The sequence below is a fragment of the Ranitomeya variabilis genome, chromosome 2 (genome assembly GCF_051348905.1).
Source record: "Ranitomeya variabilis isolate aRanVar5 chromosome 2, aRanVar5.hap1, whole genome shotgun sequence".
Classification (NCBI taxonomy): domain Eukaryota; kingdom Metazoa; phylum Chordata; class Amphibia; order Anura; family Dendrobatidae; genus Ranitomeya; species Ranitomeya variabilis.
In genome coordinates, this window is record NC_135233.1 from 678490374 (window position 1) to 678508607 (window position 18234).

Genomic DNA, 18234 nt, shown 5'->3' on the forward strand with positions numbered 1-18234 from the left:
TATTGGCCAGTCATTGTGTATTTTTTGATATTTTGGTAGCTCTTCTGGTTTGGAATCCATTTTTGATTTGATTATTATTGGGATTTTGGGCTCTGTATGTATATACAAATGTTATTGTATTTCATATAATGATAGTTTACTGTATGTGCATATGCCTTTTTTTTTTTTTTTTTTTTTTTTTTTTCTCTTGCATGGACAGCATAACCTTCCATTAGGACCCTGGATACATTGTACAATTGGTTTTTGTGTTAGGGGTTGCCTCATTAATGAACAGCTTACCATTTTATATGGACACAGAGTGCCAGTGGGTTGTCCGGACAACCTGTGGGTTTGGTCTATTTGGCCATCTGTACTTTTTTATTAACATTTATTCTCTATATAAAAACAATATAAATAATTTTATATATGCCCAGGTTTCGTCTATACTTTGCCCTATTGGTTTGGATTTACATCAGTGCTGTAGTTTTAGGTGTTCGTCATCTTTCATTTGAGAGGTATTGGTCTGACTTCTTTTTTTGTTCATCCAGGTATAAGATGTGTCCGTTATAGGTACTTAGTTTACCCCTTTTCTGGTACTTAAATGACGGTCCAGGATATAATGTGCTATTGCATGATTTATATATATTCTTTATAATCTTTGCATTTTAGCTCAGCTTGGCATTGTCCTTGTTGAGCATTACTTGGTCCAGGGTTATCAACGTCAAGAACCATGTTTGGCTATCAGCGTTCTATTGTAAACACCGCGCATGCGCATATTATATACGTTGTGAAAATAACGATTGGTGTTAGGGGCTTCTAATGTACTATATCTTGCTCTGCTACCAGCGTACGCTGGAGCACTGCACCTTTAAATTGTTGTTTGCCTACAAAAATTATGTATGAACAGTTCAGAGAGTCAGGATCAAGCTCTCCTATATCACTAGTAAAAAAAGGATACGGAACTGTCTGCCGGTTTATGCGCGCGTGCGCCTGAGTACTAGCGTCATGTAACCTTGGCAACTGTATGCTTAATAGGCTAGCACCTTCGATATGTGTGAGCATGCGCTCTAGTCTGCAGCGCTATATGTATATCCTGGGCAAACTCAGTCTCAGTATACCTATGCCCATAATACGCCTGAATAGGCGTTTGTGCCTTCAGTAGTGCCATGGTAACTTTATGTTTCATAGGCTGACGCGGACGATATGCTGGGGCACGCGCTTCAGTCTGTAGCGGTATGTTTGTAACTTTGGCATCTCTGCCTGGGTATGTCGACGCCTATAACACGCCCCAATAGGTGGTTGTGTTTGTAGCGTCATGTTGCCTTGACTACTTTGCCTTGGTATGACGACGCTCACAAACACGCTTAACTGGGCGTTCTTGCCTATAGCGTCTTGTAGCCTTGGCAACTCTGCCTCAATATGCCGACGCCCATAACACGCCTGAATAGGCGTTTCTGCTTGTAGCGTCTTGTAGCCTTGGCTACTCTGCTTCAGTATGACGACGCCTGCAACACGCCTGAATAGGCGTTCTTGCTTGGAGCGTCATGCAGCCTTGGCAACTCTGCCTCATCATGTTTACGCCCATGATACGTTGGAGCATGCGCTCCTGTTTGTAATGGCTGCCGCCTGTAGCTCCACGCGGTGGAACCTTCAGCTACACAGCTGACTCAGGTAATAACCTTTACGGTGTTAATATTTAAACAGCAGACTGTATGCATTCACATTACCCCTGACGAAGCCACCAGCAGGTGGCGACACGCGTTGGGTGTTTGTGTAGCCCACACTTAGAGCCAGTCCAGCCGCAGGATTCAACCATGTATTAGGGGTTTGCTGGACATATTGGTAATTGTATATCAGTGCACTATTAAGTGGATTTGTTATTTGGTTGTTATTTGGCCTTGTCTTCATCTAGGCATGCTGTACTGCTTAGTAGACCAGGGATTTGCGTAGCCCTTGTGGTTTCTTTATTATCTACACCTGCTTTTTCTTAAACCATGTGGCTATTGGGGTGTAGGTATTTTCTTACCCCCAATTAGGTATATTCGCTCATAGGGGTTTGCAGTTATTGTGCAATACCATTGGCTATTTGCTAAAAAGGGTTATGCTGTCCATGCAGTTTAGCATCTATTAAGACAATCACTATATATATATATGTACACAGACATTTTGGTTACTATAGTGTGGGCTATTAACCCTATTGTGGGTATTTGTTAAATGGCTAAGTTTATGCCTTTTTAATTGTTTTTAAAACATGTATGTGGTTTGCTGTATATTTATTGGTACTTGAATAAAGTTGTGTTTTCATTATTATAGCTATATTGGTGTGTGGTGATCCTTTATATTATAGATCTAGCCTGTTTCTTTCTTGTCTTGCCTAATTGGTGTTTGTCAGGTCTATATGTGATCCCATGAACCGTGGTGCCCCCTTTACTTTATTTATATACGTTTATGAACTCGTAATGACCTGGAGAATCATAATATCAGGTCAGTTTTAGCATTTAGTGAAGCTAGCAAAAAAGCCAAACAAGTGTGGGATTGCACTTTTTTTTGCAATTTCACCGCACTTGGGATTTTTTTCCCATTTTCTGGTACAAGACATGGTAAAACTAATGATGTTGTTCAAAAGTACAACTCCTTCTGCAAAAAATAAGCCCTCACATAACCATATTGATAGAAAAATAAAAAAGTTATGGCTCTGGGAAGGAGGGGAGCGAAAAACGAAAACACAAAAATGAAAAAGGGCCACGGCGGGAAAAGTAAATTAAACTTCTGTGAAATCAAACTGTCCACTTAGGAAGCAACACTGTTTGACAATCAATTTCACATGCTATTGTGCAAATGGAATAGACAGCAGATGGAAATTATTGCCACTTATCAAGACATACTCCATAAAGGAGTGGTTCTGCAGGTGAGGACCATAGACCACATCTCAGTACCAATGCTTTCTGGCTGATGTTTTTGTCACTTTTGAATGCTGGTTGTGCTTTCACACTCGTGGTAGCATGAGATGGACTCTACAACCCACAAAAGTGGCTCAGGTAGTGCAGCTCATCCAGGATGGTACATCAATGCGAGCTGTGGCCAGAAGGTTTGCTGTGTCTGTCACCGTAGTGTCCACAGGCTGTAGGCACCACCAGGAGACAGGCCAGTACACCAGGAGATGTGGAGAGGGCCGTAGGAGGGCAACAACCCAGCAGCAAGACCGCTAACTCAGCCTTTGCGCAAGGAGGATCAGGAGGAGCACTGCCAGTGCCCTGCAAAATGACCTACAGCAGGCCACAAATGTGCATGTGTCAGCACAAACAGTTAGAAACCGACTCCATGAGGATTCCACAGATGGGGGTTGTGCTCACAGCCCAAAACCACTCAGGACGATTGGCATTTACCACAGAACACCAGGATGGGCAAATTCGCCACTGGCGCCCTGTGCTCTTCACAGATGAAAGCAGGTTCACACTGAGCACATGTGACAGATGTGACAGAGTCTGGAGACAACGTGGAGAGCGATCTGCTGCCTGCAACATCCTTCAGTATGACCGGTTTGACAGTGGGTCAGTAATGGTATGGGGTGGCATTTCTTTGGAGGGCCGCACAGCCCTCCATGTGCTCATCAGAGATAGCCTGACTGCCATTAGTTACCGAGATGAGATCCTCAGACCCCTTGTGAGACCATATGCTGGTGCGGTTGGCCCTGGATTCTTCCTAATGACTTCATGTGGTTGGAGTGTGTCAGCAGTTCCTGCAAGATGAAGGCATTGAAGCTATGGACTGGCCCACCTGTTCCCCAGACCTGAATTCGATTGAACACATCTGGGACATCATGTCTCGCACCATCCACCAACATCACGTTGCACCACAGACTGTCCGGGAGTTGGCGGATGCTTTAGTCCAGGTCTGGGAGGAGATCCCTCAAAAGACCATCCGCCTCCTCATCGGGAGCATGTCCAGGCATTGTAGTGAGGTCATACAGGCACAAGGAGGCATCACACACACAACTGAACATCATTTCCTTGTCTTTGAGGCATTTCCACGGAAGTTGGATCAGCCTGTAATTTGATTTTCCACTTTGATTTTGAGTATCATTCCAAATCCAGACCTCCATGGTATATTCATTTTGATTTTGATTTACATTGATCATTTTTATGTTTTATTGTTCTCAACACATTCCACTATGCAATGAATAAAGATTTGCAACTGAAATATTTATTTTGGTGATATCTAGGATGTGGTATTTTAGTGTTCCCTTTATTTTTTTGAGCAGTATATATATATATATATATATATATATATATATATATATATATATATATATATATATATATATATATATATAGTGCCTTGCGAAAGTAACAAACTCACTCCACAAGTCCATTGTGGATCTCTGAATGATCCAATGTTGTCCTAAATGCCTATTGATGATAAATATAATCCACCTGTGTGTAATCCAGTCTCCGTATAAATGCACCTGCAAATGCAGAGAGCATCATGAAGACCAAGAAACACAACAGGCAGGTCCGTGATACTGTTGTGGAGAAGATGAAAGCCGGATTTGGATACAAAATGATTTCCAAAACTTTAAACATCCCAAGGAGCACTGTGCAAGCGATCATATTGAAATGGAAGTAGCATCATACCACTGCTTGCAAATCTACCAAGACCCGGCCGTCCCTCTAAACTTTCATCTCAAACAAGGAGAAGACTGATCAGAGATGCAGCCAAGAGGCCCATGATCACTCTGGATGAAGTGCAGAGATCTACAGCTGAGGTGGGACAGTCTGTCCATAGGATAACAATCAGTCGTATACTGCACAAATCTGGCCTTTATGGAAAAGTGGCAAGAAGAAAGCCATTTCTCAAAGATATCCATAAAAAGTGTTGTTTAAAGTTTGCAACAAGCCACCTGGGAGACACACCAAACATCTGGTCTGGTCAGATGCAACCAAAATCGAACTTTTTGGCAGTAATGCCAAACCATATGTTTGGCATAAAGGCAACACAGCTCATCACCCTGAACACACCATCCCCACTGTCAGACATGGTGGTGGGAGCATCATGGTTTGGGCCTGCTTTTCTTCAGCAGGGACAGGGAAGATGGTTAAAATTGATGGGAAAATGGATGGAGCCAAATACTGGACCATTCTTGAAGAAAACCTGTTGGAGTCTGCAAAAGACCTGAGACAGGGATGGAGATTTGTCTTCCAACAAGACAATGATCCCAAACATAAAGCAAAATCTACAATGGAATGGTTCACAAATAAACGTATCCAGGTGTTAGAATGGCCAAGTCAGAGTACAGACATCAATCCAATCGAGAATCTGTGGAAAGAGCTGAAAACTGCTGTTCACAAATGATCTCCATCAAACCTCACTGAGCTCAAGCTGTTTGCCAAGGAAGAATGGACAAGAATTTCAGTCTCTCGATGTACAAAACTGATAGAGGCATACCCCAAGCAACTTGCAGCTGTAATCGCAGCTGATGAAATGTCAGGTTTTCAAGGAGATGGGTGCGTAAAAATCGGACAGCACATGCTTGATCCACGTGTTGTGTGATTTTTCCCTCACACCTATTGACTTGCATTGGCGAGTCTTGTCCGATACATGAGGACAATCACAGCATGCTGAAATTTTTTTCTCAGTCCAATCTGAGCTGAGAAAAATATTGCATATGAGCAGGGACTAATAGAATAATGGTCAGAGTTCAATCCATATTTTTATCTGATTACACTCTTCAATTTTTCTCGCAAAAGAGTATGAGCCCTTTGGGGAAAATTGGTTTAGCCAAAGGAAACCCATACAAACCCATTGCATATATTGTCCACAATGGGATTTGAACCCAGGACCCCAGCGACACAACGCAACAGTGCTATCTATTGTGCTTCCCAGAAATGTTTCACTGGGTATCTGAGGTCAGTCTCTCCGCTGATCACAAATTGATAACCTATTCTAATAAAATCTGTAATTATAGGATTTATTATTATTAATTTTAGAGCACCATTGATTCCATGGTGCTGTGCATGAGAAGATGGTACTGTATATACAAAATACAAATATAAATTACAATTAACAAGCTAACAATGACAGACTGGTACAGGGGGGAGAGGGCCCTGCCCATGTGGGCTTACAGTCTGCAGGATAATAGGGAAGAAGACAGTAGGTTGGGGGAGCTGTGGCAGCTTCAGTGGTGGAGAGGTGGGTTATTGCAGGCTGTAAGCTTTCCTGAAGTGATGGTTTTCAAGTACCATCTGAAAGTTCCAAATTTGGAGGATAGTCGTAAGTGTTGGAGAACAGAATTTCAGAGGATGGGGATACTCGGGAGAAGTCTAGCAGGCAATTGGGGGAGGAACATATGAGTGTGGAGGAGAGAAGGGGGAGGACCAGAGATTACGTATGGAGAGATTAGTTTGGAAATACATGGAGAAGATCAATTATATACTGCTTTATAGGTCAATGTCAATAGTTTGAACTGGATACGTTGGAGAATTGGGAGCCAATGGAAGAATTTGCAGAGGGGAGAAGTGGATTAGTCAGGTAGCAGAGTTAAGGATGGACTGGAGTCTTAGCAGGGAAGCCACAGAGCAGGATGTTGCAGTAGTTGAGGTGGGAGATGATGAGGGCATGCACTAACACGTTTCTAAGAAATACGCTGACAATAACGTATGGGTAATTCATCCTGAACAGGTTGGTGCTGCCGTCAATGCTGCCAAGGCTGCGTTTCCCTTATGGTCTTCTTGGAGCCCCCAGGACAGATCAAGAGTTATGAATAAGCTAGCAGACCTTATTGAAAACCAATTGGAGGAGTTTGCACAAGCAGAATCTAAAGACCAAGGTGACAAAGGATGTTTCTTTTGTATAGACCTGTAGTTTTTAATAAGCTTTACCGGTCTGTAGTCATATAAACTCTCCATGTATGATGAATGCCAGTGTTAGGACTCCATGTGCAAGCTGATAGTCTGTTCATTGCGCCGAAGAAAAAAATAAAGCATATATTCCTATCCTGACCAATAAGGCCTGTCCAAGAAAATACTGTATATGATTGCCTAGATGATTATGGCATTGAACGAGCACTACCAACATCTCATGTGGGGACAATAGGAGAAAATGAATCTGTAGCACATGTACACTCGGAGTATTTGCTTTGTATACCAGCAGCACTGTCCCATGTGATGGCGAGATCGGAGTTCCCCTTTAAGACAAATCACATACAAACATTATGTTATGCTTTACTGGAATTGAGCATTGAACTAAGAAGTGCATTTATCACTATATATCGTGTTTAATGAAACTATGCTGCATGATTAAGCCCCATCACATAAGGTAAAACACTTCTCTTGCAAATACATTTTAAGGTATTGTAATGGGTCACAAATGAGTCACACAAGAATTCTTTATGCCTGCAAAATCCCAAACAGGGAAAGTTAGCTTGTATGCTAAAGGAAATGAGTTTGCATAAAAACTGAGTTGGTTTGCACTAAATCTACTAAATTGAAAAGTGCATGGGTATTTCCTAAAGAAGCAGTTTACACGCCTCTGCCTGTACTGTACAACAGCCATTTCCTCTCAGAGGTACCTGCACCAAATGCAGAGAGTGCTTTTCTATGCTTCACCCATCCATCTACGAAAAGATAGAAAATTCTAGGTGGCCCCATTTCCCAGAAACCACATCATAAAAAAGGCAACTGTCAAAAATATCAAGAGGCAATAAGCAAAAACTTAGATATTCTACTTGGTACATTGTTTCACTGGTTAGAAGAATATAAAGTTCTCGTTTATTACTGAAATGTACAAATTATTTTCTGACTGAATAGTCTTAGCCTTTTTCAAAAAGATGTTCTGCAGCAGCTGAGCTGATGTACCTGAAGTAGTTGTCCTAAAATCTCAGCCTATTTCGTATCCAAATCCAAATAATGCTGCCTGTGGCTCCATTCCAAGCCTATGGGACATGCTGCTCGGCACACATACTCAACCGCAGGATGTCACTCGGGGATCAGTGGGTGTGATTACATCGCTCTCATAGTGTAGACGGCAGGGACTGTCCACTAACCCCAATGCCCCCCAGATGCCTGAAAACGAGTAGCTGCAAGGATAATAGACTTAATTTTCTCACGACAGGTTCCCTTTATATGGTATCCCATGTTGTCCCTTGTGTGGTCATTACACTTCAGACTTTATGGTGGCATCTTATGGTCATAAAAATAATCCTACTGGACCTCAAATTGTAACATTTTCTACTGGTCCTTATAAAAAGTGAATTCCTTTTCTTACTTTTCAGGTAAAACTATTACATTTGCACGTACAGTGGACATACCACGTTCTGTGTACAACTTCCGGTTCTTTGCCTCATCCATCCAGCATCACACCACAGAATGCACACAAATGGACCACCTGAACTGCATGAATTACACTGTGCGCACCCCCATTGGAGTTGGTAATATCTACAAACCATTGGTTGGCTTGGATCTCAATCATTTCATGCTGTCATTCCTAACTGCATTTCTTCCTATCAGCTGCCCTCATCAGTCCTTGGAACCTACCCTTATACTTACTGACCTGGAAGATTGCCCCCGCTATAGCGTGTGGAAATACTGTTGTGGCCAAGCCGAGTGAGATGACCTCAGTTACAGCATGGATGATGTGCAAACTCCTGAGTGAAGCAGGTACTGTTGGTATTGGAATATGAAGAATTGTACCTTTACCATAACAACTGTGATAAAGTTGTACACTCTCAAAATGACCTTATGCATAGCAGAAAGCAGGGACAAGGACAAATTGCAAAATGGAAGGTGAGGGGTTTCATTAAAACAAGTCTTTCGGTCTCAGATAACCAGTTTCCTAGCTGCAGTTTGCTTTAAAAAAACAAAACGGTTCTTTACTCAACCTCCCCAGGTCCTTTGCCATTCAACAGATACCCATAATAGGGTTAATAGCCCACACTGTATTAACCAAACAAATGTATATATATGTAAAGTGGTTTAATACATCCTAAACTGCATAGACAGCATATCCTTATTTTGCAAATGGCCAATTGTAATGCAAAATAACTGCAAACCCCATAAGCACATGTGCAGAAATGGGGGTAGATAAAGTGCTTAATGCATACACCCTAATAGCAAAATAGCTATGAGAACAGTAATAAGTATAAATAAAGCAGAAGCCACAAAGGGCTACTCAGATAACTAGTCTACTAAGCAGTTTAGCATACCTAAACAAGGATAATGCCAAATGGCAACCAAATAACCTAACCACTTGATGGTAAACTAATATACAATTACCAAGATGTCCAGCAATCCCTAATACGCGGTTAAATCCTGCAGCTGGACTGGCTCTAAGTGTGGGCTACACAAAAGCCCAACGCATGTCGCCACCTGCTCGTGGCTTCGACCCCTGACGAAGGGAGGAATGCATTTAAGGGAGGACACAATGACTGTCTGAAAAAAGTCCGAAGAAATGAGGCTATGAATGAGCACGTAGAGGGCCCCCTCATATATTCGGTGACCGGCTTCTGATTACAAGCTGTGACCTAAAGGACGCACCATTGGGTGAGATTGTTCCTATTTATTTTTAAAAAAATACCTGAAGGTATTATTGGTAATGGTTTGAGCCCTTATGAAAAAAAAGGGATATAGTGGCTCACCGTTATAGTTATTTGGCTGCGCGGATAGCGCTATTTGCAGTAGTTTGCACAGTGTGATTTCTAAATATATATTTTTTGTTTTTTGTTTGGTGTTTTTGAGCCAGTAGGCTCTTTTAAAGGATTATATTAAAAGTTAAATTTTATTTTTTAACTACTATTCCGCCTTGCTTATGGACATACTTTATTGATTGGTGGTACCAGACTAACGAGAGAACAAGCTGAACCACTAACCATGTCCACAATGTTCACACTAAATTTATTCAGATTATTCTACCTAAAAGTGAAGTAATAGCTGGCGACAGTCCTAGTTTTCTGATGTCAGAGGGGCATCAATACCAGAGTTGTGCGAATTTTTCAAAATTCGGTTTCGATTATGATCGGCGGCGAATATTATTCTTGCAATATTCACTGAACACAGCCGAACATCATTGCAGTCAATGGTTGTAGATATGAACGAATATGTTCAGAATCGATCATCTAACATAAATTCAGCACGAATAGGGTACCAATATGACGTGAATATGGCAAATTCAGATTAGGTGACAATTCTGAACATATTTGCTCAACTCTAATCAATACGCTGAATGTATCTTATCCCCTTTAAAGGAAAACCTAGGCATGACACTTATTAAAGGATATTGTGTAAAGGATATACGGTCTTATTCGAGCATGCTCGTGTGTTATCTGAGGATCTTAGGCGTGCTCTTATATTATATTCGAGTCTGTGCAGCTGCATGATTTGCGGCTGTTAGCTTCAACACATGTAGGGATTGCGCCTTCCTCGCATGTGTAGACAGCCACAAATCATGCAGTCCCAGGGACTCAAACATAATATACGATGTTGGATTTTTTGTGGAGTTCAATCGTTAAAAAGTCAATCAGGCCAAACAACAGATGTACATTCCATCAATAGAAGCCCATGGCAGGTTGCAGTTAATTACAGACCAGGCAGAGATCAATTTATTGACTTGTCTTCTTAGGGTATTTTCACACTTCCGTCTTTTTTGGTCCATCGCAATCTGTTGTTATGGGCAAAAAAACGGATCCTGCAAATGTGCTTGCAGGATGCGTTTTTTGCCCATAGACGTGAATAAGCGACGGATCACGACGGATGGGCACACGTCGCATCCGTTATGCGACGGATGCGTCATGTTTTGGAGGACGCAACGCACAAAAAAAGTTCGCCCCCACCTCCCTGCTCATCACACTGGGCAGCGGATGCTTGTAAAACTGAATCCGCTGCCCACATGCTGACTTTAGCGCAACGTCCGTCGGTACGTCAGGCCGACGATTTGCGACGGCCCCGTACCGACGGAAGTGTGAAAGTAGCCTTAGCTTGGTGTTCACAGAACAGTGACTGGCATGTTGCTCAGGAAATGACCAACAAGTGCATAATTGGGGACTGTGCATTGTGCTATATGGAACATGATTCCTTCCTTCAGCAAATAATCTAAAACCTAATCTAAAAATAGTTCACCCGTCTATAGTGACATGGAGACTGAAAGAGTCAAATGTTTCCACTTCTTGTTCACTCATACATAGCTACTAGAGATGAGCAAATATTTCAATGTTCGGGTCAAATTACGATCGACAAATTTGCAATATCCGTCGATTTATTTGTTGAATATTCGCCGAACATAACCGAATGCCATTCAAGTTAATAGGAGGCAAAAACAAATGGATGCAGAACAACTAATAACAGCCCAAAAAGCTGCCAAAACTCATCAAATTATGGGGAGACACCAGGAAAGTGTCCTCAATTCACCCACAGTACAAATTGTAGCCTGGCACTGCAGCAATCAGCCATGCATAAGGTATCGGGGTCTGGGACAGCATTTACAGCTTTCAATTGAATATCACAGTATAACGAGGTGGGTGAGGGATCAGTGTAGGCCTCCTTTGCTGGGAGCCCTGATACCACATGGAACAACTCAACCTGCATTCATGCTCAGCCACACTCAGGTGGCACAAATATCATATAAATTTCGTAGACTACTATTGTCAGAAAAATCTACGTACTGTAACACGGGCAGTTGACTCCAAGGAAGAGGAAGCCTGATGGTCTCGGTGGCCTACTACTACAGGCATTACAAAAATTATTGGCAGACACCACCAAAGTGGCATTAATTTCACCACAGTGTAGATAGTATAATATGGACTGACAGATCTTCCACTAAGCCCAGTCTAGCAGCTGGACACCCAACCAGGAGTGTTCACATTTCCTTAAAATATTGGCATACACTACCAAAGTGGCATCAATTTCACCACAGTATAGATAGTATAATAGGGACTGACAGGTCTTCCACTACACCCAACCCAGCAGGTGGACATCTAACCAAGAGTGTTTACATTTAAACAGATGAGGGCCTGACATCACTGAAGTGGCATAAATTTCACAAGAATAGAATTAGTATAATTGGGACCGATATGTTTTCAGTCAACCCAGCAGATGTAGACCAACCATGACTGTTCACATTTCCACAAATTTGTATTAACATCTGCAGCAGCAGCAACAGCAGGCATAGGAGCCACACTAAAGATATCACAGAGTGCAGTTATGCAACACTAATGCAGCATACTAAAAAATGCAATATCACCTATTCTGTACAGTCTGAAATTGGGGTGCAAAAGTCATTGGAGATCCATCACTTGTTCATCTTGATAAAAGTTAGGCTGTCTACACTTTCAGGGGACAGCCTGCTGCTCTTATCCATCAGGATACCACCAGCAGCGCTGAAGACACGTTCTGAGAGAACGCTGGCTGCTGTTATAATAAAACCTCCAATGTGTGTGAGGCGAGCTCAGGCCACTCATCCCTTTTGGAAGACCAAAATGTGAAAGGGTCCAAACCCTCCCTGATGGTATTGATATTCAGTTCTAGATACTCCTGAACCATTCTCTCCATTCGTTCACTACGTGTAAGACTTGGACTCTGTTGTGCTGGTGCACGAGATGGTCTTAAAAAAGTGTCAAAGGACTCACAGAAATTGCTTCTTCCACTTACACTACTGCTGCTTCTGCTAATTTTTTGTCATTGACGAATTGACATGCTGGAGGTTGGAAGTCTAGAGCTGTGATGCGAACTGTGTCTTGGGGAAAAGCTCTCTTAAGGTTGTGTAAAAAAGTGTTTCGATACTCCAGCATTCGCGGGTCCCTTTCCAGGGCGGAAAGCACCTGGCAAAATTTTGTTTTATAATGTGGATCTAACAGAGTGGCAACCCAGTAGTCAGCACTATTTCTAATCATAGATTGTGCAGCAAGAAGGCACTCATATGTCGGGCTCTACCATGAGGTCCAAACCCATGCTGTGTAACACTGATGTTTGTTTCCTCCATCCCCTCTCGCAAACCACGAACAACAGAGAGGGGAGGATTATTCTCTTCATCTCCTGACAGTTGCTCGTCCATCACCTCTTCCTCCTCAATTTGTTCCTTGGATCATGCACCTTCACTAACAGTTTGTCTGTTATCACCAGCCCCCCTCGATTGCAGTCATCCACCCTCCCTTGGCACCAGCCTGTGTGACGACAGTCTGGAACTTAGAGACAATGTTATCCCTTCTGCATTCTTCTCTGCTTCCTTCTCTTCTTCTGGGACCTCCAGCTCAGGCTATTTAAAGTCTGCTCCAGCATATAGATGACCGCAATAGTGATGCTGATGACAGCGTCATCAGCGCTAACCATCTTAGAAGTCAGAAACGATGCAGAAGGGTGCAGTGTTCCTTGATCTGTGCCCTCTCTGTAAACTGGATATGCTGTCATGTCGGACGCTGTTCAGACCAGGTCGTCCGACAGACAGCGGTAATTCCGCTTTTGACCACTATTTACTCATTGGCGTCTGCTAGATTTTGTCTAGCTGTTCCGGGGTTAATTTACCTGATCCTCGGATTGGAAGCTGGGCCATTTCCATGGCCTTTAAATAGTTCTGATCATTGGGCGTCGACGATTATAGCTTCTGTCTTGCGTTGTTATCTCGGTCTGGAGTGGAGAGCTGGTGGTTGGAGATTCGTTCCTGGTGGTGTATATTCCTTCATCTTATTTACTCCTTCCTATATTTGTGTTTATTTTGCCCTGCACATTTATAGTGTATTCCTGAGTGTCTGCGGCGTGGTGTATATTTTCCTTTATCCTTGTCTGTGCTAACTGTGGGTATTTAAGTATTACCTCTTCACTGGGTGGTGGGTGGAGGTTTCAGCCTAGGGCTGAGCTCAGGAGTTAGGCCGGGGTCACACTAGACCGTAATACGGACGAGTGCTATGCGATAAAAAATCGCATAGCACTCGGCCCAATGTTAATCTATGGTGCAGCTCCCATCATCCGATATTTTCTCCACCGTATTTCGGATCCGAGGGAACTCGCATCAGGCTGCGATTGTCAGCGTATCTCGGACGAAACTCGCCAATGCAAGTCTATGGGTGCGAGAAAAAATCGGATTACACACGGACCATGCGTGTGCATTGCGAGAAATACGCAGTGGTGTTCTATAGAAAAGCCGGTAATTCAATTGCCGGCTTTGCATTTCTCCTTCACAAACCCAACAGGATATGAGACATGGTTTACATACAGTAAACCATCTCATATCCCCCTTTTTTTGCATATTCCACACTACTAATGTTAGTAGTGTGTATGTGCAAAATTTCAGCGCTGTAGCTGCTCAAATAAAGGGTTAAATGGTGGAAAAAATTGGCGTGGGCTCCCGCGCAATTTTCTCCGCCAGAGTGGTAAAGCCAGTGACTGAGGGCAGATATTAATAGCCTAGAGAGGGTCCATGGTTATTGGCCCCCCCTGGCTACAAACATCTGCCCCCAGCCACCCCAGAAAAGGCACATCTGGAAGATGCGCCTATTCTGGCACTTGGCCACTCTCTTCCCACTCCCTGTAGCGGTGGGATATGGGGTAATGAAGGGTTAATGCCACCTTGCTATTGTAAGGTGACATTAAGCCAGGTTAATAATGGAGAGGCGTCAATTATGACACCTATCCATTATTAATCCAATTGTATGAAAGGGTTAAAAAACACACACACACATGATTTAAAAGTATTTTAATGAAATAAACACAGCGGTTGTTTTAATAATTTATTGCTTTCTCAATCCATCAGCAACACCCTCGCTTGGCAAAATAATAAACGCACAAGATACATACCTTCTGATGTCCTATCACGTCCAACGAGGTAATCCATCTGAAGGGGTTAACTAATATTACAGGCACTGTATGTAAACCATGTCTCATATCCTGTCGGGTTTAGGCAGGAGAAATGCAAAGCCGGCAATTGAATTACTGACTTTTCACAGATATCGCGCTGAATGAAATATAAATACAGAATATATATATATGTGTCTCAATGACATATCTCTATATATATATACTGTATATATGTTTTCCAGAACATTTGAGCACATAAATCCATTAGATGTCGGTTTTGCAAGCTTGCGAGAAAATCTCGGCATACGGATGCCATACGGATGTCACACGGATCATTTGATGCGAGGAAATCGCATCCTCGCACTGCACACGGATCACTGTTTTTGAAACATTTGTGCGATTCTCGGCCGTGAAAAACGGACCGTTTTTTTATACGTTAAGTGTGTCCCCGGCCTTAGGGTGAGGTTCGAGGCCTGAACATGCACACCATCAGTGTAAACTTCAGGTAGAGGGTCAGTCAGGATTTCCCTAGTCTTAGGGAAATTGCAGGAGCCCGGGTTATTAGCTCTCGCTCACCAAGTCTCTCCCTGACATTATAATCAGCCCAACAACAACAACAACAAAAAAAAAGAGGGGTTTCTTTTTTTTTTTTTGTCATGGATCCCATGACTTCCATAACCCGCCAGTTGGAGGCGCTGTCCCTACAGGTCACTGAGTTGAGGGGGGCAGTGCAGCAACAGGGACTAGCAGTGTCCAATGTGCAAGCTGGAGCGACAGGAAGAGTTACTGAGCCTAAATTTCCATTGCCTGAAAAATTTGCTGGGGAACGCAGTAAATTTGTTTCTTTTCGTGAAGCTTGCAAACTATATTTCCGTATGCGCCCGATATCTTCGGGTAATGAGGCTCAGCGTGTGGGCCTGGTGTTGTCATTGTTAAGTGGGGATCCCCAAGCGTGGGCGTTTTCTTTGCCATCTGATTCTGCGGCATTTGTCTCTGTGGAGAGTTTTTTTTCTTCTCTTGGGAAAATCTACGATGAACCTGACAGAATGGCTCTGGCAGAATCTAAGATACGCTCTATTCGCCAGGGGGAGCGAGTAGCAGAGGATTACTGTTCTGAATTCCGCCGCTGGGCGATCGATACCCAATGGAATGATCCAGCATTGCGGAGTCAGTTTATACATGGGATTTCTGGAAGGGTTAAAAAAGCCCTTCTGATGTACGAGACTCCTACTTCTCTGGATTCCGCTATGAGTCTGGTTGTCCGCATTGATCGCCGTTTGCGTCAGGGGGAGCATGAGACACCGCCTATGGGAGAGGGTTTAGGTTCACGTGAGGTTGCTGCAGGTGAGCCCACGGAGCCTATGCAAATCGCAGGGGTGTCACATGTCAAGCATCGAGCCCCTGAGCTCAGGAAGCAGGGATCCTGCTTTTACTGTGGTAAAACTGGTCATTTTATTAACATCTGTCCTCTGCTGCCTAAGAAAAACGCAACGGCGGAAAACTTCTGAGCTCAGAGGGTGTGGAGGAGACCAGTCTGAGCTTATGTATATCCTCCATGGTGGTTTCTCAGTGCATGCTCCCTGCTAAGGTTTTTGTTGCTGGCAGTGAGCTGCCAATTACTGTTTTTGTGGATAGTGGTTCAGCCACAAATCTCATTGATGAGGGGTTTGCGCGCACAGCAGGTTTTAGGATTGAAAAACTGTCTCATCCTACCCGCGTGGTCACCATCAATGCTGCTCCTCTCTCTCAGGGGGAGATTACTGAATTTGTGGCTGAGGTGAAACTCCACATTGGAGTTCTACATTCTGAGCGGGTTACATGTAAGGTGCTCAGGAATCTTCCTGCTCAGGTGGTTTTGGGTTTTCCTTGGTTGTCTATGCACAACCCGGTAATTGACTGGAAAACTCAGGACATAATTCGGTGGAGCGAGTTCTGCCAGGAGAATTATGTGTGGCTGCGGTGACTTCAAGTGTTCCGGAGTCACTTCAGGATTTTGTGGATGTGTTCTCTGAGAAGGGTTGTTCAGAGTTGCCGCCACATCGTCCTTATGACTGTTCTATCAGGTTTAAACAAGAGGCCAAATTACCTAAAGCAAGGATGTTTAACATCTCTGGTCCGGAGAGACAAGCGTTAAAAGATTACATTGCGGAAAGCTTGAGCAAAGGGCACATCAGGCCGTCATCCTCGCCGGTGGCAGCAGGGTTCTTCTTTGTGAAGAAGAAAGATGGCGGATTACGCCCGTGTTTGGATTTCAGGGAGTTGAACCAGATTACGGTTCGTGATCCATACCCTATGCCTCTGATACCAGATTTGTTCAACCAGGTGGCAGGTGCTAAGTGGTTCACCAAGCTTGACCTCAGGGGGGCGTACAACCTCATAAGAGTCCGTCAAGGTGATGAGTGGAAGACGGCTTTTAATACCCCTGAGGGTCATTTTGAAAATTTGGTGATGCCGTTTGGGTTGACTAACGCACCTGCAGTGTTCCAACATTTCATCAATGATGTGTTCTCGCCTGTTTTGGGGAAATTCGTTATCGTGTACCTAGATGACATTCTCATATATTCTTGCGACCGTGAGGCTCATTTAGATCATGTCAGGCAGGTGTTACAGCTTCTCAGAGAGAATAAGCTGTATGCTAAACTTGAGAAATGTGTATTTTCTGTTCAAGAGTTGCCTTTCTTGGGTTATATTGTGTCTGCTTCTGGTTTTAAAATGGACGCCGCTAAGGTGCAGGCGGTGCTGCATTGGGAACGTCTTGATAACCTGAAAGCACTTCAGCGGTTCCTTGGGTTTTCTAACTACTATAAGAAATTTATCAAGGATTTTTCCATCATTGCTAAACCGCTAACTGACATGATTAAAATAAAATGGGTACCAATTTCTCTGTTTGGCCTGGGGCTGCTGTGCCCGCATTTGAATTTCTTAAGAACAGTTTTGTTTCAGCCCCCATTCTTGTGCAGCCAGACGTATCTAAACCATTTGTAGTGGAAGTCGATACGTCTGAGGTTGGTGTGGGGGCGGTACTATCTCAAGGCTCATCTTTGAGTGGTTTACGTCCGTGCGCCTATTTCTCCAAGAAACTGTCGTCCGCCGAACGTAACTACGATATCGGCAACAGGGAGTTGTTGGCAATTAAGTTGGCCTTTGAGGAATGGCGACACTTCTTGGAGGGGTCGGTCCATCAGGTAACTGTTATTACCGATCATAAGAATCTGCTGTATTTGGAGTCAGCCAAGCGTCTGTCCCCCAGGCAGGCTCGCTGGGCATTGTTTTTTACGCGGTTCAATTTTGTGGTCACTTACAGACCGGGGTCTAAAAACACTAAGGCGGATGCTCTGTCCAGGTGTTTTCCGGGGGGAGAACCTCGGGAGGATCCAGTACCCATCCTCCAAAAGGGTGTTGTGGTTTCGGCTCTCACTACCGAGGTTGAGGCTGAGATTGCCGAGGCTCAGGAGGAGGTACCATCTGAGCTTCCTGTCAA

At 43.5% G+C, this 18234-nt stretch overlaps 1 protein-coding gene across 1 annotated transcript in view; it reads left to right on the forward strand.

The window, feature by feature from the left end:
• Positions 1 to 18234, forward strand: part of ALDH8A1 (aldehyde dehydrogenase 8 family member A1) — a 75252-nt gene that overhangs the window by 14769 nt on the left and 42249 nt on the right. The window contains exons 2-4 of the mRNA XM_077292820.1: positions 6658 to 6805; positions 8249 to 8404; positions 8484 to 8633. Of these exons, the coding sequence (XP_077148935.1) occupies positions 6658 to 6805; positions 8249 to 8404; positions 8484 to 8633 (454 nt within the window). The remainder of the gene's footprint in view (positions 1 to 6657; positions 6806 to 8248; positions 8405 to 8483; positions 8634 to 18234) is intronic.